Raw genomic sequence first — 19,914 nt, forward strand, 5'->3', positions numbered from 1 at the left:
ATATCTCTCTCTCTCTCAAGTTGTTTTCCAGGCCCCCACTATAGGCGTGGCATCCTGCATCTCTCTCGTAAGTTGTTTTTTACAACGCCACAAAATAACCCACATCCTAGACTCTGACGCATGAAGTTCCACATATCTTCCCTACAAACTGTTTTCCAAAAAATGGACAAAATCAGCCCATCCCCAGGGCATGTGCAGTGAGAATGGGTGCAACGTTACAGTCTTGTCAAGTGGCCACTGAGACTGCACACTGGTGACGTGACATTGTCCAAACTGACTCCTCCTTGGATTCCAGATGCCCACACACCTAATTTCTTAACCCCTCTATTTCTCAGGAAGCCCCACCTTTTCCCCCCAAAAAGCAATGAATAAAACATGAGATCCTTCCAGCCTAAAACCCCTTATAAACTCCAGGAAAACCTCCATTCAGGAAGAGGCTGGAGGCTAGCGGAGGCAGAAGCCCCTCTCCGTCCCTCCCTCGAGAGTCTTTGTTTTTTGTTTTTTTCCTCTGTCACTAATAAACCTTTGTTGGTGTGGAACTTCTGAGCCTCTCCTGGTCATTAGAAGGCAAGAACCTGAACAGGACTTGGTCCCAAGCTGGGAAGCCTTGTCCTGCAACAGTACTTGTCAATTTGCAAATAGGAAACACTGGCACAACCATTTCTCCTTATCTGTCCCCATCCCCAGCCTCATAAGGAAAAGGAGGCTTCCGAGCGTCCCGCTAGGAAGGTGGCGTGGGTAGATGAGCCGCGCTGGCCCTGTTGAAGGAGCCGGGAGGCGGGGGCGGAGCCGGGAGGCGGGGGCGGAGCCGGGAGGCGGGGGCGGAGCCGGGAGGCGGGGGCGGAGCCAGGCAGCGGGGGCGGAGCCATGCGGCAGGGGCGGAGCCAGGCGGGGGCGGAGCCAGGAGTGGAGACCCCGAGGGACAGGAGGTGGAGGAGGAGCCCGCCGCTGCGGGGAGTCGGAGCCGGACCTCCTTCCCGCGCTCGGCAGCGCCCCGGCCCCGCCCCAGCGGCAGGCGCGCGAACGGTTGGGGCGGGGCGGTTGTGGGCGGAGCGGTTTGCAGGCTCCAGCCGGCGGGGGAAGCTGAGGCGTCGCAGACGCGCTCAGGCAACCTGGACCAGGCCCGCGGGGCCCTCGGTAAGTCGGCGGCCCTGCCGAGCAGCCGCCTGTTACCTAAGGTAGGAATCATCTTCCCTCCCTCGGTGCCGGGGTTCCGGACGGGAGGGAGCTGCGGAGACCCAGCCCTCGGTCCCCGCGGCGGGAGTGGGGGGTGAGCGGGAGCCGGTACACGTCTCTAGGGGAACCGAGGGCGGACGAGCTCTGCCACCGGCGGCCACCCATCTCCCTGGCGGGTGGCCCAGCATGGGACAGGGGCCTGGTCCTCCGGGACTGAGGTCAGAGGCAGTCCATATGGAAGGAGTGCGGGTTCTGGGCGTGGGAGGCCCCTACCCACCCACCCAGATGCCAGCAGGTGCCCCAGACCCGGGTCGGGCAGGAGTCGGGGAGAAGGCAGACGTGAGACACCTGTCTGGGTCACCCTAAGTTTTTCCTGCAAAGTTCAAACCGAGGCCGAATCCCCCTCCCCGCCCCGCACCCTGGGTGTCTTAAGTTACTTAGTGCTGCTCTAACAGAAATGCTACGAGTGGAGGACTTTAACAAACATTTATATTCAGAGCACCAGGTCTGGGGAAAGGTCCTTGACTCTTTAGCTTCTGCTTCCTATTTCCTCAGAGATCTCCATATGTCGTGGTATCTATCTTACCTGTCACTGTTTCCTTCACTTGCTTGTTTAATCAGTTTGACTCAAGACATACCCTATACTAATCCTGCATCCTTAACATAACAAAGACAGCCCATTCCCAAGAGGTTAGGAATTAGAACACATATTTGGGGGGGGACACAATTCAATCCATAACATTCCACCCTTTGGCCTCCAAAAAATTCATGTCTTTCCCCACATGCAAAACACATTTATCCCATCCCATCATCTGAAAGTCATAAATCAACTCCAAGTCCACATTCTCATCTTCTGAATGATCTAAATCAAATATGGGTGAGACTTAGACATAGTCCATCCTGGGGCAAAATTCCTCTTTATCTGTGAACCTGTGAAATCTAGACTGCAAATTACCTGCCTTCCAAAGTACAATGGTGACACAGGTGCAAGGTAGATGTTTCCATCACAAAGGGGAGAAATTGGAGGGAGAAAGGGATAATGGGCAGCAAGCAAACTCAGCAGCACGAATTACATTAGCTCTCAAGTCTTGAAAATGATCCTCTCTTATCTGAGACTATTTGGGCAATGGTCTCGCTCTCTGGACTCTGGGTATTAGCCATGCCTTCTGGATTCTGGGTGGAGGCCCCTCAAGCACTAGGCTTCAGCTCCACCTTCTAGGCCATCTGGGATGGCAACTCTTCTCCTTTGGCTTTAGGCAGCCCCATTCTTCTAGTCCATCTGAGCAATGACTCTTGGCCCTGGCAGGCCCAGTTCTTCTGCCCCGTGGGCATGGAAGCCTTGCCCCCTCAGCTTTGCACAGTGGCCCCATTCCCCTGACACACCTGAGCAACAGCCCCACGCTCTGGAACCGAGTTGGTGAAGATCCAACTTGTTGAAACCTAGGAGGCTGTGGCCGCACCCTTTAAGATCCAGGAGATCATGACCCCACCCTTTGAAACCAAGAAGGCCCTGCTTCCCATGCTCCTCCCATCAGTTCTGCTGAACTCTAAACTGCTCCAGGGATGGGTGTTTTCTTGGAGGACAACAGATGTAGCTCCTTTGTCCTGTTTCCTGCCTGTAGAGGCAGACAGCATGCTTTCCTTTTGTTCTTTGTCACCTTCACACTAAGCTGGTAGTTGGTTAGAGCCATCAGCCACAGGCTTAACCTCTTTAATAAAAGATTGCATAGCTCCAACCTTGGTGAAAATTCTAGGACATGTTTTTAAGTCCATCTCTTTCCTCTCGCATTTTACTATTAAGCAGCTAGGAGAAACCATGTGGCCTCTTTAAGATCTTGCCTAGAAATCTCATCAGCCGGTTATCCAAGTTCATCAGAAGTTCTACCTTTCACCAAACATTCGAACATAACTCAGACAAGTTCTTTGCCACTGCATAAAAAGCATCACCCTTCCTCCATTGACCAATGTTTTCCTTTAAACCCTCACCAGAAGTACATTTAATGTCCACATTTCTAGCAGTGTTCTGTGTCTGGCGCCATATGTATTCTCTAAGACTACAAAGACTTTCTCTATAGCTCTCCTCACTTCCTTCTGAGCCCTTGCCAGAACTGCCAATAGTCTCCTCAAGGCAATCTAGGCTTTTACTGTTAGGCACCTTAAAACTCTTCCAGCCTCCACCCATTACGCAACTCCAAAACTGCTTCCACATTTTAGGTATCTGTTAGAGCAGCATCCCACTCTTCCGGTACCAGATTCTGTCTTAGTCATCTAGTGTTTCTGTAACAGAAATACCACAAGTGGGTGGCTTTAACAAACAGAAGTTTATCTTCTCACAGTTTAGGAGGCTAAAACTCTGAATTCAGAGCACCAGCTCTAGGAGAAGGCTTTCACATTCCGTGGGCTCTAGAGAAAGGTCCTTGTCTCTTCAGCTTCTGCTTCCTTGGAGATCTCCACGTGTCTTGGCATCTAATTTACCCCGTCTCTGCTTCTCTCACTTGCTTGTTTAATCTCTTTTATATCTCAAAAGAGATTGACTGAAGACATACCCTATACTAATCCTACCTCATTGACATAACAAAGACAGCCCTTTCCCATTATAACCACAGGCATAGAGGTTAGGAATTTACAACACATGTTTTGAGGGGACACAGTTCAATCCATAATACTCAGTCTCAGATCGTTGCCTCTGGCTGCGAACTCTCCCAGAATAGAAACTGGACCTTGTCCCCAACAAGCTTTCCCAAGGAGACCATGCCCCAGAGGGCCTTCTTGTACCCTTTTGGAATGACACTTTGGTCTTCCTGATCCCTAGGATCTGGTAACATGAATCCCGTCATTGTGGTCCATGGAGGTGGATCCAGCAGTATCTCGAAGGAACGAAAAGAGTGCGTGCGCCAGGGGATCATGAGAGCCGCCACTGTGGGTTACAACATCCTCAAGGAGGGAGGGAGCGCAGTTGATGCTGTAGAAGGAGCTGTGATCGTACTCGAAAATGATCCCGAGTTCAACGCAGGTAGGTTTGCACTGGAACTGGTAAATAATTCCAAACCAGGTTAAACTTCTCAACCGAAATAAACAGACCCTTTCTAAAGTGTCAAGGAATCTAATCAACATCGTGGTAAAACTAAATATGCTAAAAAGGAGCAATGTTTAATTTTTCTCTTTTTACTTATTGACCAAGTTGCTTTAAGAATTTTTAAACCCACTAATTCACCCTTTTTCTTGTTTAAACTGCTTCATGAAATTGACGTACCAAAAGACTTTTGTAAACTCTGGCAGCATAGTTGTTAAGAGCTATGGCTGCTAACCAAAAGGTCGGCAGTTCGAGTCTACCAAGCACTCCTTGGAAACCCTATGGGGCAGTTCTACTCTGTATTATAAGGTCTCTGTGAGTCGGAATTGACTCCACGGCAACAGTTTTTAAGAGACTTTTATTACATTTGGCCGGGGGGAGGGGAAGGAGGGGCGGACTGGGGTGGAAGTGGAGTACTTTATGTACGTTAAATTGTACCCATTTTAAGTTTTGAAAAATATATATACCTGTGTAATCACTGCCACCACAGTCAAAATTTGAAACATCGCCGTCACCCCTAACAGTTTCTTCTGCACTTTGCAGTCATTCCTTCCCTTGATCCCCAACTTGAGGCATCCGCTGGTCTGCTTTCTGTCACTATAGATTAGTTGGCATTTTCTAGAATTTCACATAAACAGGATCATATAAAGTATATTCTTTTGTGTTTGGCTTCTTTTCACTTTTTTAGAATAATAATTATCATAGCTAATTTGAGTATCTATTACGTAATAGAAAGCCTGGTGGCACAGTGGTTATGTGCTATGGCTGCTAACCAAAAGATCAGCAGTTTGAATCCACGAGGCACTCCTTGAAAACTCTATGGGGCAGTTCTACTCTGTCCTGTAGGGTCGCTATGAGTTGGAATCAACTCGACGGCAATGGGTTTTTGTTTTTTCTATTACGTAATTGGCTGTGGTCTAACACTCTTGCATGGTTAGCTCATTTAATCTGCATTTATAGTCCTATTCTTTAGGTGTAATTATTTTGTTTCTTGGAAGAGAAAATTAAGGTGCCAAAAAAAAAATTAAATAACTTTCTGGAAGACATTCATTTCCTCTTTATTTTAAAATAGAAAACTTAAGATCTAGGGACAAAATACTTCTTGGAATTACGTCCTTCTTCCTACCCCCCACATCTGTCAGGGAAACGAGTTTCAGGTCATCTTAATCGACTAGACATCAGATATTTACTGACTGACCATTCTGTCCCCTTGACTCTGCCAAGCACTCTTTAACACGTATTCAAAGCCTCACAAATCGGCCGGGCCCTAGCATGAGACAGTGCATTTTTATGGCTATGTTTGATGAGCTAGAATTTACCAGATGAGACCAATCTTGCCAGCAGAGGGTGCAGCTTGCCGTTGGGGAGGAGGGAAGAGGAGGCCCTTGTTCAACCCTACGTGCCTGTTAGCTGTCACAACCCCTTAGCTGACGAACTCCAACTTATTCACACAGGACCTTCATCTGGAGCAATTCATTCTGGTTTCCCACCCTCTCTAAAGGAACAGGATCCGTGACTTGCATGGATAAAGGAAGTATGGTTTAGGGAACTGGAGCAGCTAGTTCTCAATTCTTTGCTCGGTACTCAAAGGCCTCCCTTCTGAGCATCTCCCCCGGTGTTGGCTGTTCAGCACATTGAGGGAGAAAAAGGCAGAGCTAAAAAGAACCAAATGAATGATTTAAGGGGAAAAAGGGTCCCTTTAACAGCATCCTGTCTACCTTGAGTTCTTTTGTTTTCCTTCCCCAACGGAGGTTAATGCAAGCCAACAGCACCCCCAGCAGCCTCTGCTTTAATCCTCTAGAGTAACGAGGCATCTTGCACAAGAAGCTGACTCCCAGCAGTTAAAAAAAAACCCGTTGCCATCACGTAGATTCCCACTCATAGCAACCCTATAGGTCAGAGTGGAACTGCCCCATAGGGTTTCCAAGGAGTGGCTGGCAGATTTGAACTGCCAACCTTTTGGTTAGCAGCCAATCTCTTAACCACTGTGCCACCAGGGCTCCTAAGTTAAAAAAAAAACCCATTGCCGTTAGGTGGTGTTAATTAGCATTCATGTCACCATTTACCTAAATGTTCCTAAAAACATTGTGTTCACGTTCTGTGCTTATTTCAATATGGATTTTACTTTACATTTAAGGTTGCTCCATGATACTTAGTTTATTTAAAAAAGTAGTTTATGAGACACCAGCACTATAAAAAATTAAACTTTTAGAATTGACTGCTAGCAGTATTCTTTAAAAACTTAATTAGCTTGGCAACCAAATAATGACCTTTTGTTGTCGCTGGAGTTGAGCAGTATCTTGCAGCACTTCAAATAGTTGTTACTCATTCTTCCTGTGATCCAGTTTTATAAAATGTCAAAGAGTCTTTGAGATTACAGAATTTTTTCATGTATCCACCCTCTTCCTGAACTCCTTATAAGTAACATCTGTAAGATATAAATCCTAGTGGGATCTAGGAATTTTTGGGGGGGTTTCATTTGGGGATTTTGTTTATTTGTTTTGAAGATTTCCGGGCAATTCTGAGGTACAAGCAGGTTTAGGATCAACCAGCCTGATACCACACAATTTTAAGATTTTTTAAGTATAATTTACATACAGTACAATTCTCATTTTTTAGTGTACAGTTCTGTGACTGACAAACACATACAGTCATGTAATCACCACAGTCCCATCACTCAAAAATTCTCCCATACCCCTTTGAGTCTACCCCTCTATCCAGCTCCTGGCAACAACCGATTTGTTTTCTGTCCCTACAGTTTTGCCTTTTACAGAATGTGATAAATTGAATAATACAATATGTATGTAGCCTTTGAGTCTCGAATCTTTCACTTAGCATAATGCTAAGTGGTCGAAATATGAAAATTCAGTTAATTTTTCAACTTACTATTTTGAAATAATTATAGATTCACAGGAAGTTGCAAAAACAGTACATTGGAGCCTGGTGTACTCTTCACCCAGTTTCCCCCTTCAGTTACATCTTATATAACTGTACTACAATATCAAAAGCAGAAAATCGACATTAACACAATGTGTGTGTATGGTTTTGTGCCTTTATATATCATGCGTACAGGCAGTCCCTGGGTTACGAACGTCCAACTTACATGCAGCATGTAGTTATGAACCAACTCCCGTAAAGCCTATTATTTTAAAAATTCAGGGTACATACAATGGTTCATAATAACAAACAGGCGCTACTTTGCAAAGTGCATCAGAACGTTATTATTATTACTGTATTATGTTGAAGATGTTTTAGTGTATCTGGAAGTGTTTCTTTAACATTTTTGTGCGTAGAAAGGTACACTCTATACAAATTCGACTTAAAGGCAGATTTAGGAACAGAACTGATTCATAACCTAGAGACTGCCTGTAGAGTCCTGTAACCACAACCACAATCAAGATATATTAACTATTCTATAATCAGGAAGATTTCCTCTATGCCACCCTGTATAGCCACACCTGCCTCCCTCTCGACTCTTCCTCAACTCCTGGCAATCATTAATCTGTTTCCCATCTCTATAATTTTACCATGTCAAGAATGTTATATAAATGGGATCATACCATATGTGACCTTTGGAAATGGCTTTTTTCACTCAGCATAATGCCCTTGAGATCTATCCAAATTGTTGCCTGCGTCAACAGCTTGTTCTGTTTCATTATTACTGAGTAGTATTTTCTGGTATGAATGTACTACCATTTATTTAAATATTCACCTATTAAAGGGCATTTTGATTGTTTCTAGTTTTTGGCTAGTACAAATAAAGCTGCTTTAAACATTCATGAACAGGTTTTCATATCAACATAGTTTTCATTTCTCTCAGATAAATGCTCAGGCATGCAGTTGTTGGGTCATATAGTTAGTAGACAGCATATAGTTGGGTCACATTTTTTATCCACACTTTCAATAAAAAATATCTGTCTTTTAATTAGTGTACTTAGGCCATTTACATTTAATGTAATTATTGTTATGTTAGAGTTTAACTTTGCCTTTTTATTTTCTATTTATTCCCTCTTTTTGTTTCTGTTTTCTTTTTCCTACCTTCCTGTTGGCTACATGAACATTTTATATTTTTTAGAATTCCATTTTTATTTACCTATAGTGTTTTTGGGAAATCCTGGTGGCGTAGTGGTTAAGTGCTACGGCTGCTAACCAAAGGGTCAGCAGTTTGAATCCACCAGGTGCTCCTTGGAAACTGTGTGGAGCAATTCTACTCTGTCCTATAGGGTCGCTATGAGTCAGAAATGACTCGACAGCACTGGGTTTGATAGTGTTTTTGAGTATATATATCCCTTTGTACAGATTTTTTTAGTATTTTCTCTAGTATTACATTAAAAAAAAGGAATACCTTATACGTACATAATTTACCAGAGTCTATTGGTGTTGACATGTTGCCAGTTCAAGTGAAGTGTAGAAACCTTACCTCCCTTTACAAGTCCCTTTATCCTCCCCTGTTTATAATTGTCTTAAGTATCCATCCTGTTTATAATTGTCTTAAATATCTCCTCTGTATACACTGAGAACATCAGTTAATATTATAATTTTTGCTTTAGATATCAAATGTAATTTAGAAAACTCAAGAGGAGAAGGAAAGTCTATTGTATTTACCCATATTTTTACTCTTTCCTTTGTTCTTTCAAGGAGCCCTGGTGGTGCAGTAGTTAAGCACTCAGCTGCTAACCAAAAGGTCAGCAGTTTGAACCCAAAGCTGCTCCATGGGAGAAAGATGTGACAGTCTGCTTCCGTAAATATTTACAGACTTGAAAACACTACAGGGCAGTTCTACTCTGTCCCATAGGGTTGCTATGAGTTAGAATCTACTTGCTGGCAATGGATTTTTGCTTGTTGTTGTTGTTGTTATTTCTTCTTTCCTGATGTTCCAGTATTCCTTCTTTTATCATTTTCTTTCTGCGTTGAGAGCTTCCTTTAGCCATTCTGTTATGGTCGATCTGCTGACAATAAATTCTCTTAGTTTCCCTTCATCTGAGATTATCTTGATTTCTCCTTCATTCTTAAAGGATATTTTCACTATATATAGAATTCTTTTCTTTCAACACTTTCAGCACTCAGAAAAATGTTGTGCCTTTTGGCCTCTGTGGTTTCTGGTGAGAAATCCATTGTTATTATAATTGTTTTTCCCCTGTATCTAATGAGGTATTTGTCTCTGCCTGCTTTTAAGATTTTTTTCTTTATGTTTAGTTTTTAGAAGTTTGATTATGATGTGCCTCGGTATGAATTTCTTTGGGTTTAATCCTATTTGGGGTTTGCTCAGCTTTTTGAATCTGTAATTTTGTGTCTTTTGACAAACTTGGGAAATTTTCAGCCATTATTTCTTTCTGTACTTTTCAGGCCCACTCTCTCCTCTCCTTCTGGGATTCTGATGACATGAATATTGAATCTTTTGTTATGATCCCACAGGTTCCCAAGGCTCTGTTCTTTTTTTTTTTCCCAAACGATTTCCTCTTTGTTGTCCAGATTAGATAATTTCTATTCTCTCTGCAAGTTCACTCAATCGTCCCTCTGTATTCTCCATTCTGCTGTTGAGCCATCAAGTTTTTTCATTTCATTTATTGTATTTTTCAGTTCTCAGTTTTCCATTTGGTTTTTCTTTTTATCGTCTTTTTTTTTTTTTCCCCCTTAGGCTTCCTATTTTTTTTATTTGTTTCTAGCTCGTTACTCATTGAAGCATTTATGTGATGGCTGTTTTAAAATTCTTGTTAGATAGTTCCAAAATCTGTGTTATCTCAGTGTTGGCATCTGTTGATTGTCTTCTCATTCAGATTGAGATTTTCCTGGTTCTTAGTATACTGATGAGTGAATTTTATTGTGGACATTTCGGATATGTGTTATAAGACTGAATCTTATTTAAATCTTTTATTTTAGAAGGCCTTCTCTGACACTGCACTGATGGGAGAAGGAAGGTGCCAACTTGATACTGACAGGTGGAAGTGGAAATCCAGGTTCCCTTTTGGGCCTCCATTGACACTTGGGGACAGGGAGGGCTACCTCATTACTGCTGGGCTAGAGTGGGAGTTAGGGTCCCCACTAGGCTCCACTATAAGGGTAATGCTGGCTTCATATGATGAAATGGGAAGTGCTCCTTCTTTCGTTTTGTTTTTTTAAGAATTTGTACAGAGCTAGTATTGTTTCTTCCTAAATGTTTGGTAGAATTTGACAATTCTGTTGCTGTGACTTCAAATTCATTAATCTTTTCTGCTGTAGTATCTAATTTGCTGTTAATTCCATCCAGTGTATTTTTAATTTCAGACTTTTTTTTTTTCCATCTCTACAAGCTTTATTTGGTCCTTTTTATAGCTTCCATATTTCTCCTTAATGTGCTTCTGTTTCCCTCCATGCTCTGGAACATATGGAATATGTCTCAATGTCATTCTACTGTCTCAATGTCATTGTTATCTAATTCTATCATTTATGTTATTTCTAGGTCTGTTGCTATTGGTTTTTTTTTTTCCCCCTCATTATGGGTTGTATTTTCCCGTTTCTTTGCATACCCAGTCATTTCTTATTGGATGCCAGACATTGTGAATTTTACCATGTCAAAGGCTGGATATTTCTGTATTCCTTTAAATATTGATGAGCTTTGTTCTGAGAACCAGTTAAATTCCTTAAAAACAATTTGATCCTTTTAAGGCTTGCTTTTAAGTGTTGTTCAGTGACACAAGAGCAGCCTTTAGTCTAGCCCTAATTTTGACCCCTCTCCCCCACCACCGATGAAAGACACTTCTTAGTACTTTACCTGATGCCCCGTGTATTATAAGATTTTTCCACTCCGGTTTGTGTGAACGTGAAGTGATCCCAGTGTGTGAGCTATAGAGATTGTTTCACCAGTTCCTTTCTGGTGGATCTATTAATTTTTTAAAAAAACTAATTTTAATAAAGTTGTTATTGTTAGGTGCTGTCAAGTCAGTTTCGATTTATAGCGGCCATATATACAACAGAACAAAACACTGCCCGGTCGTATGTCATCCTTACAGTCATTGCTGTTTGAGCCCACTGTTGCAACCACTGTGTCAGGCCATCTCGTTGAGGGGCTCCTTCTTTTTGCTGACCCTCTACTTTACCAAGCATGATGTTCTTCTTGCTTAAATTCTAAGTCTCATAAAATTTTCTAGTTTAATTTTATCATTTTACGCTGATAACTGTTTCTGTAAATTTGGGTTTTATTCAGCAGCCACCAAGCCATCAAGGCATGGTGGGAAATACATGAGCCTCCTTGGCAGAAGGAAGTGGCTCTCTAATCCACAGACCTGGATTTGATTCTAACTCTTCACCAAGTAGACATTTGATGTTGGGGAAGTTGCTTTTTTGGTTTCCTCATCTGTTAGATTGGTATATAACTGGAGCGACTAACACTTGTTGCATGCCTATACATACCAGGCACTATTCTAGGTGTTTAACATGCATTTTCTACCTCATTGATGGTTGTGAGGATTAAACGAGCTAATGTTCTTACCCTGTCTTATAGATAAGGAAACAGATACAAAAAAGTTAAACGTAGCTAGATTAGTAGGCATTATCTAGGCAGACAACGTTGGAGAAAGGGTGCTAGTGGGCACAGAGTAATGGGAGCTTATGGCACATCCAGGGAAACCTAGTATTTTAGTTGAATGTAGCCTAGGAGAGGAGATGAAGCTAGAAAAGTGGGCCAGAGGCCAGATCAGGAAGGGCTTCAGGCTTTATTATGTAGGCCATGGAGGAACAAGTCATATTTGTGTTCTAAAAATGTTCCTTTGACAGTGGAGTAGAGGATGAATTAAAGCGGGCAAATGAGAGGAAACCCGGAGGCCCTTTTTAAAGTCTTAATTCTTGCTTTTCAACTTTTTTGGTTTTAGGTTGTGGATCTGTCTTGAACGTAAATGGTGATGTTGAAATGGATGCTAGTATCATGGACGGGAAAGACTTGTCCACAGGAGCAGTATCTGCAGTCCGCTGTATAGCAAACCCCATTAAACTTGCACGTCTTGTTATGGACAAGGTATTTGTGACCAAAGAATCCTTTTCCTCAGAAATTGCTACTGCTGTGTTTCAGTGACTAAAAAGGGGTCTGGCTGAGGTGAAGTACTTGAAATCACTGTTCGCCTAAGAATACACAAAAGAACAGAATCAGTGTTATTGGAGTTTCTCAAATAAGCCAAGATTCTGACTCTGTTCACAGTGTAATGTGACCAGTAATCACTTGACCAGTAATTAATTTGTTTTCATGTTGTCTTGTATTTTCTTTAGCCTTCTTTCAACACATCCAAAATAACACACAGAAACTGAACAAACCAACTTGTTAATAAAAAACAAAAACCAAACCCGTTCCCATGGAGCCACTTCCGACTCGTAATGGCGCTGTAGGACAAAGTAGAACTGCCCCATACACTTCACAAGTATTGGCTGGTGGATTCAAACTGACAGTCTTTTGGCTAGCAGCCAAGCTCTTAACCACTGCACCTCCATGGCTCCAACTAGTTTATATAAAAAATAAAAATAAAAATTTATAGTATACCTTAAGTAAAAATGGTTTAAGGTTTCTAAATTTAACAGCATATATAAGTCGCATCCCTAATAATATTCCATCTTTTTTTTTTTTAAATACAAAAACAGACAGCCCAGGCTCTTTTGACTCTTTTCAACATTCAGAAAATCAAGCCAATGGAATTTGCCTTTTTGAGCTTTTGTACACAGTTTGAGCATTTAAAAAGAGAAAGTTTCCAAAAAGTGACCATCGTTCGTTCCTTTTCTTTCTGGCTCAGACACCTCATTGCTTTCTGACTGACCAAGGAGCAGCAAAATTTGCAGCAGCCATGGGGATTCCACAGATTCCTGGTGAGCAACTGGTGACAGAGAGAAACATAAAGCGCCTAGAAAAGGAGAAGCGTGAGAAAGGGGCTCAGAAACCAGATTGTAAAAAGTAAGTATCATCTGTGGCTCACATTTTGGGGAGTTACTCAAACGTAAAAAGCAAATAACCAAGTATCCACATTTATCCAAGTCAAAAATGATTTGGTATTTTCCATCTTTGTACAGAACAATTCAAACGAAATAATGGTAAAATTGCTCTACCGATTCTTAAATTTAACTCATTTATTATTCCTGTGGAGCCCTGATGGCACAGTGGTCAAGAGCTCAGCTGCTAAGCAAAAGGTCGGCAGTTCAGATCCACTAGCCATTCCTTGGAAACCCTATGGGGCACTTCTACTCTGTCCTGTAGGGTCACTATGAGTCGGCGTCAACTCAACAACAACAGGTTTGGTTTTGAGATTATCCTATGAATAATAACTCAGATTAGGGAAACAGAATTCCTTTTCCACCATGATCCAGTAGGAGAATGTCTTGTGTTAATGTATAAATTATCTGAATGCTTCTTAATCAGTAATGTTGGATGGACTAAACAGTTCTCTGTGATCTTGTCTACCTTATGAATTTATTTGAACACTTTCATAGCACAGAGAAATTAGTATAGCTCTTAAAAACTTCTAATCATTATATGTTCTGAATTAAGATTTTCTGTGTTACAGATTTCAAAATCACAAATAAAAACTCCCTAATTTAAAGCAAAATTTGAAAATAGCCTGGGGATTTATAATGGAGTTCAGTCTGTTAACTCTGCGTACTTATATTGTAGAAATATTTAACCACCTAGCGGAGCTTTTTCAAAATTCACCTGTCCGGGCCCCATCCCTAGAGAATCTAATTTAACAGATCTGAGGTGGATAGGCCAGGCATGTACATTATGAAAAAGTTTCCCAGGTAATTCTGATGTGTACCGCAGGTTAAGAATCTGTTTTATAAGACTGGCCGTATGTTAATAGCTGTTGCTGTCTTTACTTAGTGTTCCATTGTATCAATAGCCTACACTCACAGGAATGGGGCTGCTTTATCAATGGTTTGTGAATTAATTTTAATAGATGTTGCCAGGCTGCTTTCCAAAAATTCTGTAATGACACACATCTCCACCAGCCACTACTGCTCTTAGATACAAGCAGGAGGGGCTCCTGGGCTCTACACCTCAGAGAGACCTCGTATCACAAATAGAACAGTTACTGTGTTACTGAACACGTGAGCACCTTGCCATTCAGAATCTTGCACTCAGCATTGGCACCGCGGGGCCCATAGCCCTGATCATCCACTCTCGTGACTAACACCATTCAGTCCCCAGGGAAACGCTTCTCTACACCTCTTGCTCTATGTCTTGGAAGCCACCTGAGTCCAACGGTTTGTGGGTTGTGCCACTCCTGACATCAGAATGGACACTGCTGTGGAGCAGGAAGATTTGAGCGGCAGCAAGACTCAGGTAAGAGACAAAAAAAAACAAATTAATTAGCTTGTCAGATAGATTCATGCACAAGAAAGTATTGTTTCCCAGTAGTGCTCAGTGTCCATTTTCTTGCTTCTTTACACGTTGTAGTTCATGGCTCCAGAAGTATTCATCAATTAGCATAGTTTTTGCAAAAGTTGCCAGTACAGGCTGAGGAACATTTGGCAATTAATTAAACGATTCCTTTTACTCTTAAATTTCTGTACATACAAGTCTAGATCAGCACTTCTCAATAAAAATATAATGAGGGCCACATATGTAATTTCAATTTTTCTGGCAGCCACATGGAGCCCAGGTAGTGAAGTGGTTAAGAGCTCAGCTGCTAACCAAGAAGTCAGCAGTTCAAATCTACCAGCTGCTCCTCGGAAACCCTGTGGGGCAGTTCAGCTCTGTCCTATGGGGTCAGTATAAGTCGGAATTGACTCAACAGCAATAAGTATCGTAGGCACATTAAAAAAAAAAAAAAGTAAAATGAAACTGTTGAAATTAATAATGTATTTTACTTAACTTGATATTTTTAATGTAATACATTTCAACGTGTAAGCAAATAAATTATTTATGAGATGTTTTATGTTCGGAAACCCTGGTGCATAGTGGCTAAGTGCTACGGCTGCTAACCAAAGAGGTCAGCAGTTTGAATCTGCCAGGCGCTGCTTGGAAACTCTATGAGGCAGTTCTACCCTGTCCTGTAGGGTCACTATAGTCGGAATCAACTCGACGGCAGTGGGTTTGGTTTTTGGGGTTTTATGTTCATTTTAACAAACAAAATTTTCAAAATCAGTTTTTTTAGATTTGCTGTTTATTTATTTACTATTTAATTAAAATTAAAATATATTTTAATTTTGTCTACCTTGAATATAATTACATTTTATTTTTCAATCTCTTAGATTTTTGAAAATGAGTAAGTCAAGATTTCTGATAGAAAAAGAATACTAAAATGAAACACAGAAAAGAAAAAAGGAGTAACAATCTTCAAAGAAGCCATCTGTTTGCATTTTTAAAAACTGGAAACAATAGAAGTAAGCTATCTTCTGTCCAGGCTGATCCACATAAAATTCACCAACAGGACATTACAAATTCTTTGCTAAATGAAGACTTAATTACTTATCAAAAGAATGACAATTAGTAAGAAAATGATTCTCAACAAATCCACAACTTTAGCAAATCAGGGGAAATCCCTGCAACTTCATATTCTTTACTAAAGGAAAATTGAATTGCTGATCACGAAAAATCAGACACAAAAAAAAAGCGTACGTGCGGTTACTAGAATTGGGGGAAAAAGGCTGAATAAACAACAAGCAATTGAAACTACTGGAAAAAGACAATAATACGAAACATTAATGCAATGTTCTTGAAGGACTGATGAGTACAATATTTAAAAAATAAAAAATATTCCACACTTTTCATGGCACCTCAGCAGTGTTTACAGAAAACAATGAAAAATTCCTACGGTTAGTAAAAATGATTTCAAAATTTGGTGATAAAATGACAAACATGTAATCAGGACAAAAAAATAATGAAATGAATGATCAAACTAAATCTTCAGAATCAGACGTGTGTTTTATACTTACAGCACGTCTCAATTCAGACGCCCTTCGCTATGAGTCGGCATCGATCAACAGCACTGGGTTTGGGTCTGTGGGAGCAAGGCCCCTCTGTGGCTTTAGGTCCCTGGGTGGCACCAAAGGTTGACGGTCATCTACTCACCTAAAGGTTGTCAGTTCAAACCCACTCAGCAGCACTGCAGAAGGAAGGCCGGGCAATCTGCTTCTGTCCAGAGTACAGCCAAGAAAACCCCACGGAGCAGTTCTACTCTGTAGCACATGGGCTCGCTATGAGCTGGAATCAACTGGATGGCAACAGTTGTTTGTTTGTTTTAATTTGGATGGTGAATCCAAACTAAGATGATTAATTTTATGGGTAATAGAGTGACAGATAAAATCATATATAAAAAATTTTTTTAATAATTAGTTTAACTAGAATGTACCATGGTCAGAAGACATGTTGAAAACCTAACATTTATTATAGATATCATTGCACTACCTGAAGAAGAAAAACAAGCCGAAATCAATGCATACTTCATTGGCTTTACACCTGCTCTTAAAAGTACAGACTTTAACTTTAGTGAAGAGTTGGTATATGCTTTCAATTTTAGACATTAACATAAGACTGTCAAAGGCAAGCCTGTGACAGTATAACTAATTGATGACAAAAGATATATAAGCAAGAAGTTTGGCTGGAAACCCAACAGTATCCTGTGTAACACCTGCAGCTCATTGTTTGAATTTGTTTCCAGGTGACGTGACCTTGACTGTGCCAATAGTGACGATACTTTCGAACAATGGGGAGATTAAATGCAGTATTTTGTAGATATGCCCAAAGGCGGAACATCTTGACTAAACCTGTATTTGACTTTATAACAACTCCCAGATACATGATCCCGAATACCAACTAAATGCTGTAAAAGTAATTTAATTTAATTTAGATAAGAAGAGTTAAGCAAAACCACAGAAGACCCTCAAAGAGCAAATTGTGGGCTTTAACAGAAAATGACATTAATTTTGAATTTGTGTTGTCCACAGTTATTTAACATGAACTATTGCTTTCTATTAGTCAAAGTAAAAGTTTAACATCAAAAAAAGATAGAAGTTTGGCTTATTCACTTTTAAGAGGATTAAAAAATATTTTTTAAAAGTTTAGAGAAAAACAAAACTGCATATGAGATATGCACCAAAAATGACATTCCAATAAAATAGAAGTAAATTGAAACAAGGAAATAAAAATATTTGCCTGACTTGAAGCAGATTCATTCCCAATAATCCCCAAACTAATTTCTACACAGACTATTTTTCTGTTCATTATAAATCAAGCTATAGACTCATTTGAAGAAAGATTTGAACAAAATTGAACAACAGACTGCTATTTTCAGTTATGTTCGTGATATACCAGCATTGACATTGGAAAGGAGCCTTGGTGGCACAGTAGTTAAAGCATTCAGCTGCCAACCAAAAGTTCAGTGATTGGAACCCACCAGCCACTCTAAAGGAGAAAGATGTGCCATTCTGCTTCCTTAAAGATTGCAACCTTGGAAACCCTATGGGCAAGTTCTGCTCTTTCCTACAGGGTCACTGTGAGTCAGAATCAACTCGACAGCAGTGGGTTTGACATTCAAGAGAAGAATTTTAAGATATTCTACATAGTAAATGCTGCTTAAAAGATGATGAAAATGGCTATAATACTGATGATAATTTATATGATCAATTTAAAATATTTTGTAATATCATCTGTGATAATTTATTGTATGTAATCTTATTATCTATTCAATGAGCAGATGAGTTGTAGAATGACATCAAGGACATCATACATGAACAAAGCAAGAGGTCATTAAAAAGACAGGAAAAAAAGAAAAGACCAAAATGGATGTCAGAAGAGACTCTGAAACTTGCTCTTGAAAGTTGAGTAGCTAAAGCAAACAGAAGAACTGAAGAAGTAAAAGAGCTGAACAGAAGATTTCAAAGAGCAGCTTGAGAAGACAAAGTAAAGTATTACAATGACATGTGCAAAGACCTAGAGTTCGAAAACCAAAAGGGAAGAACAGACTTGGCATTTCTCAAGCTGAAAAAATTCAAGCCTAAAGTTGCAATAGTGAAAGATTCTATGGGCAAAAGACTGAACGATACAGGAAGCATCAAGAGAAGATGGAAGGAGTACACAGAGTCACTGTACCAAAAGGAATTGGTCACCGTTCAGTCGTTTCAGGAGGTAGCATATGATCAAGAACCGATGGTACCGAAGGAAGAAGTTCAAGCTGCACTGAAGGCATTGGCGAAAAACAAGGCTTCAGGAATTGGTGAAATACCAATTGAGATGCAGTGTTGGAAGTGCTCATTTGCCTATCCCAAAAAATTTGGAAGACAGCTACCTGGCCAACCGACTGGAACAGATCCATATTTATGCCTATTCCAAAGGAAGGTGACCCAACCAAATGTGCAAATTATTGAACAATATCATTAATATCACACTCAAGTAAAATTTTGCTGAAGATCATTCAAAAATGGTTACAGCAGTAGATTGACAGAGAACTGCCAGAAATTCAAGCGGGATTCAGAAGAGGACATGGAGTGAGGGATATCATTGCTGATGTCAGATGGATCTTGGCTGAAAGCAGAGAATACCAGAAAGATGTTTACTTGTGTTTCATTGACTATGCGAAGGCATTTGACTGTATGGATCATAACAAATTATGGATAACATTGCAAAGAATGGGAATTCCGGAGCACTTAATCGTGCTCATGAGAAACCTGTACACAGATCAACAGGCAGTTGTTGAGATATAACGAGGGGATATTGCATGGTTTAAAATCATGAAAGGTATGCATCAGGGTTGTATCCTTTCCCCATACTTATTCAGTCTGTATGCTGAGCAGATAATCTGAGAAGCTGGACTATATGAAGAAGAACCTAGCATCAGGTTTGGAGGAAGGCTCACTAACAACCTGCGTTATGCTGATGACACAGCCTTGCTTGCTGAAAGTGAAGAGGACTTGAAGCACTTACTGATGAAGATCAAAGAGTACAGCCTTCAGTATGGATTACTCCTCAACATAAAACAAAAATCCTCACAGTGGACCAATAAGCAACGTTTTTGTAAATGGAGAAAAGATTGAAGTTGTCAAAGATTTTCATTTTACCTGGGTCCACAATCAACACCCATGGAAGCAGCTGTCAGGAAATCAGACGAGGCATTACATTGGTCAAACTGCCTGCAAAAGACCTCTTTAAGATGTTAAAAAGCAAAGATGTCACTTTTAAGAACTAAGGTGGGCCTGACCCAAGCCATGGTGTTTTCAGTCGCCTCGTATGCATCCAAAAGCTGGGCTAAGAATGAGAAAGACCGAAGAAGAATTGACGCCTTTGAGTTATAGTGTTGGTGAAGAGTATTGAATATACCATGGACTACCAGAAGAATGAACAAATCTGTCTTGGAAGATATACAGCCAGAATCCTCCTTAGAAGCACAGATGGTGGGACTTCGTCTTCAGTACTTTGGTCCTGTTATCAGGAGGGATCAGTCCCTGGAGAAGGACATCATGCTTGGTAAAGTAGAGGGTCAGCAAAAAAGAGGAAGACCCTCAACAAGACAGATTGACACAGTGGCTGCAGCAATGGGCTCAAGCATAACAACCATCATGAGGATGGCACAGGACCAGGCAGTATTTTGTTATGTTTTACGTCGGGTATGAGTCAGACCTGGCTGGACGGCACCTAACAACAACAGTCCCATCATTGTATTTGAATGTAATAATGAAAAAAATCAGGATTCATTTCCAAGTCTAAAGTTTTATTG

At 40.9% G+C, this 19,914-nt stretch overlaps 1 protein-coding gene across 2 annotated transcripts in view; it reads left to right on the top strand.

Annotated features, from left to right (window-relative positions):
* The first annotated feature begins 943 nt into the window (after positions 1 to 943).
* Positions 944 to 19,914, top strand: part of ASRGL1 (asparaginase and isoaspartyl peptidase 1) — a 31,704-nt gene continuing 12,733 nt past the window's right edge. The window contains exons 1-4 of one of the 2 annotated variants that reach the window (XM_049892199.1): positions 944 to 1,178; positions 3,989 to 4,189; positions 12,097 to 12,239; positions 13,003 to 13,160. In XM_049892199.1, the coding sequence (XP_049748156.1) occupies positions 4,000 to 4,189; positions 12,097 to 12,239; positions 13,003 to 13,160 (491 nt within the window). In that variant the 5' untranslated portion in view covers positions 944 to 1,178; positions 3,989 to 3,999. The remainder of the gene's footprint in view (positions 1,179 to 3,988; positions 4,190 to 12,096; positions 12,240 to 13,002; positions 13,161 to 19,914) is intronic. The other variant, XM_049892200.1, reaches the window with a different exon arrangement.

The sequence above is a fragment of the Elephas maximus genome, chromosome 7, assembly GCF_024166365.1.
Source record: "Elephas maximus indicus isolate mEleMax1 chromosome 7, mEleMax1 primary haplotype, whole genome shotgun sequence".
Lineage (NCBI taxonomy): Eukaryota > Metazoa > Chordata > Mammalia > Proboscidea > Elephantidae > Elephas > Elephas maximus.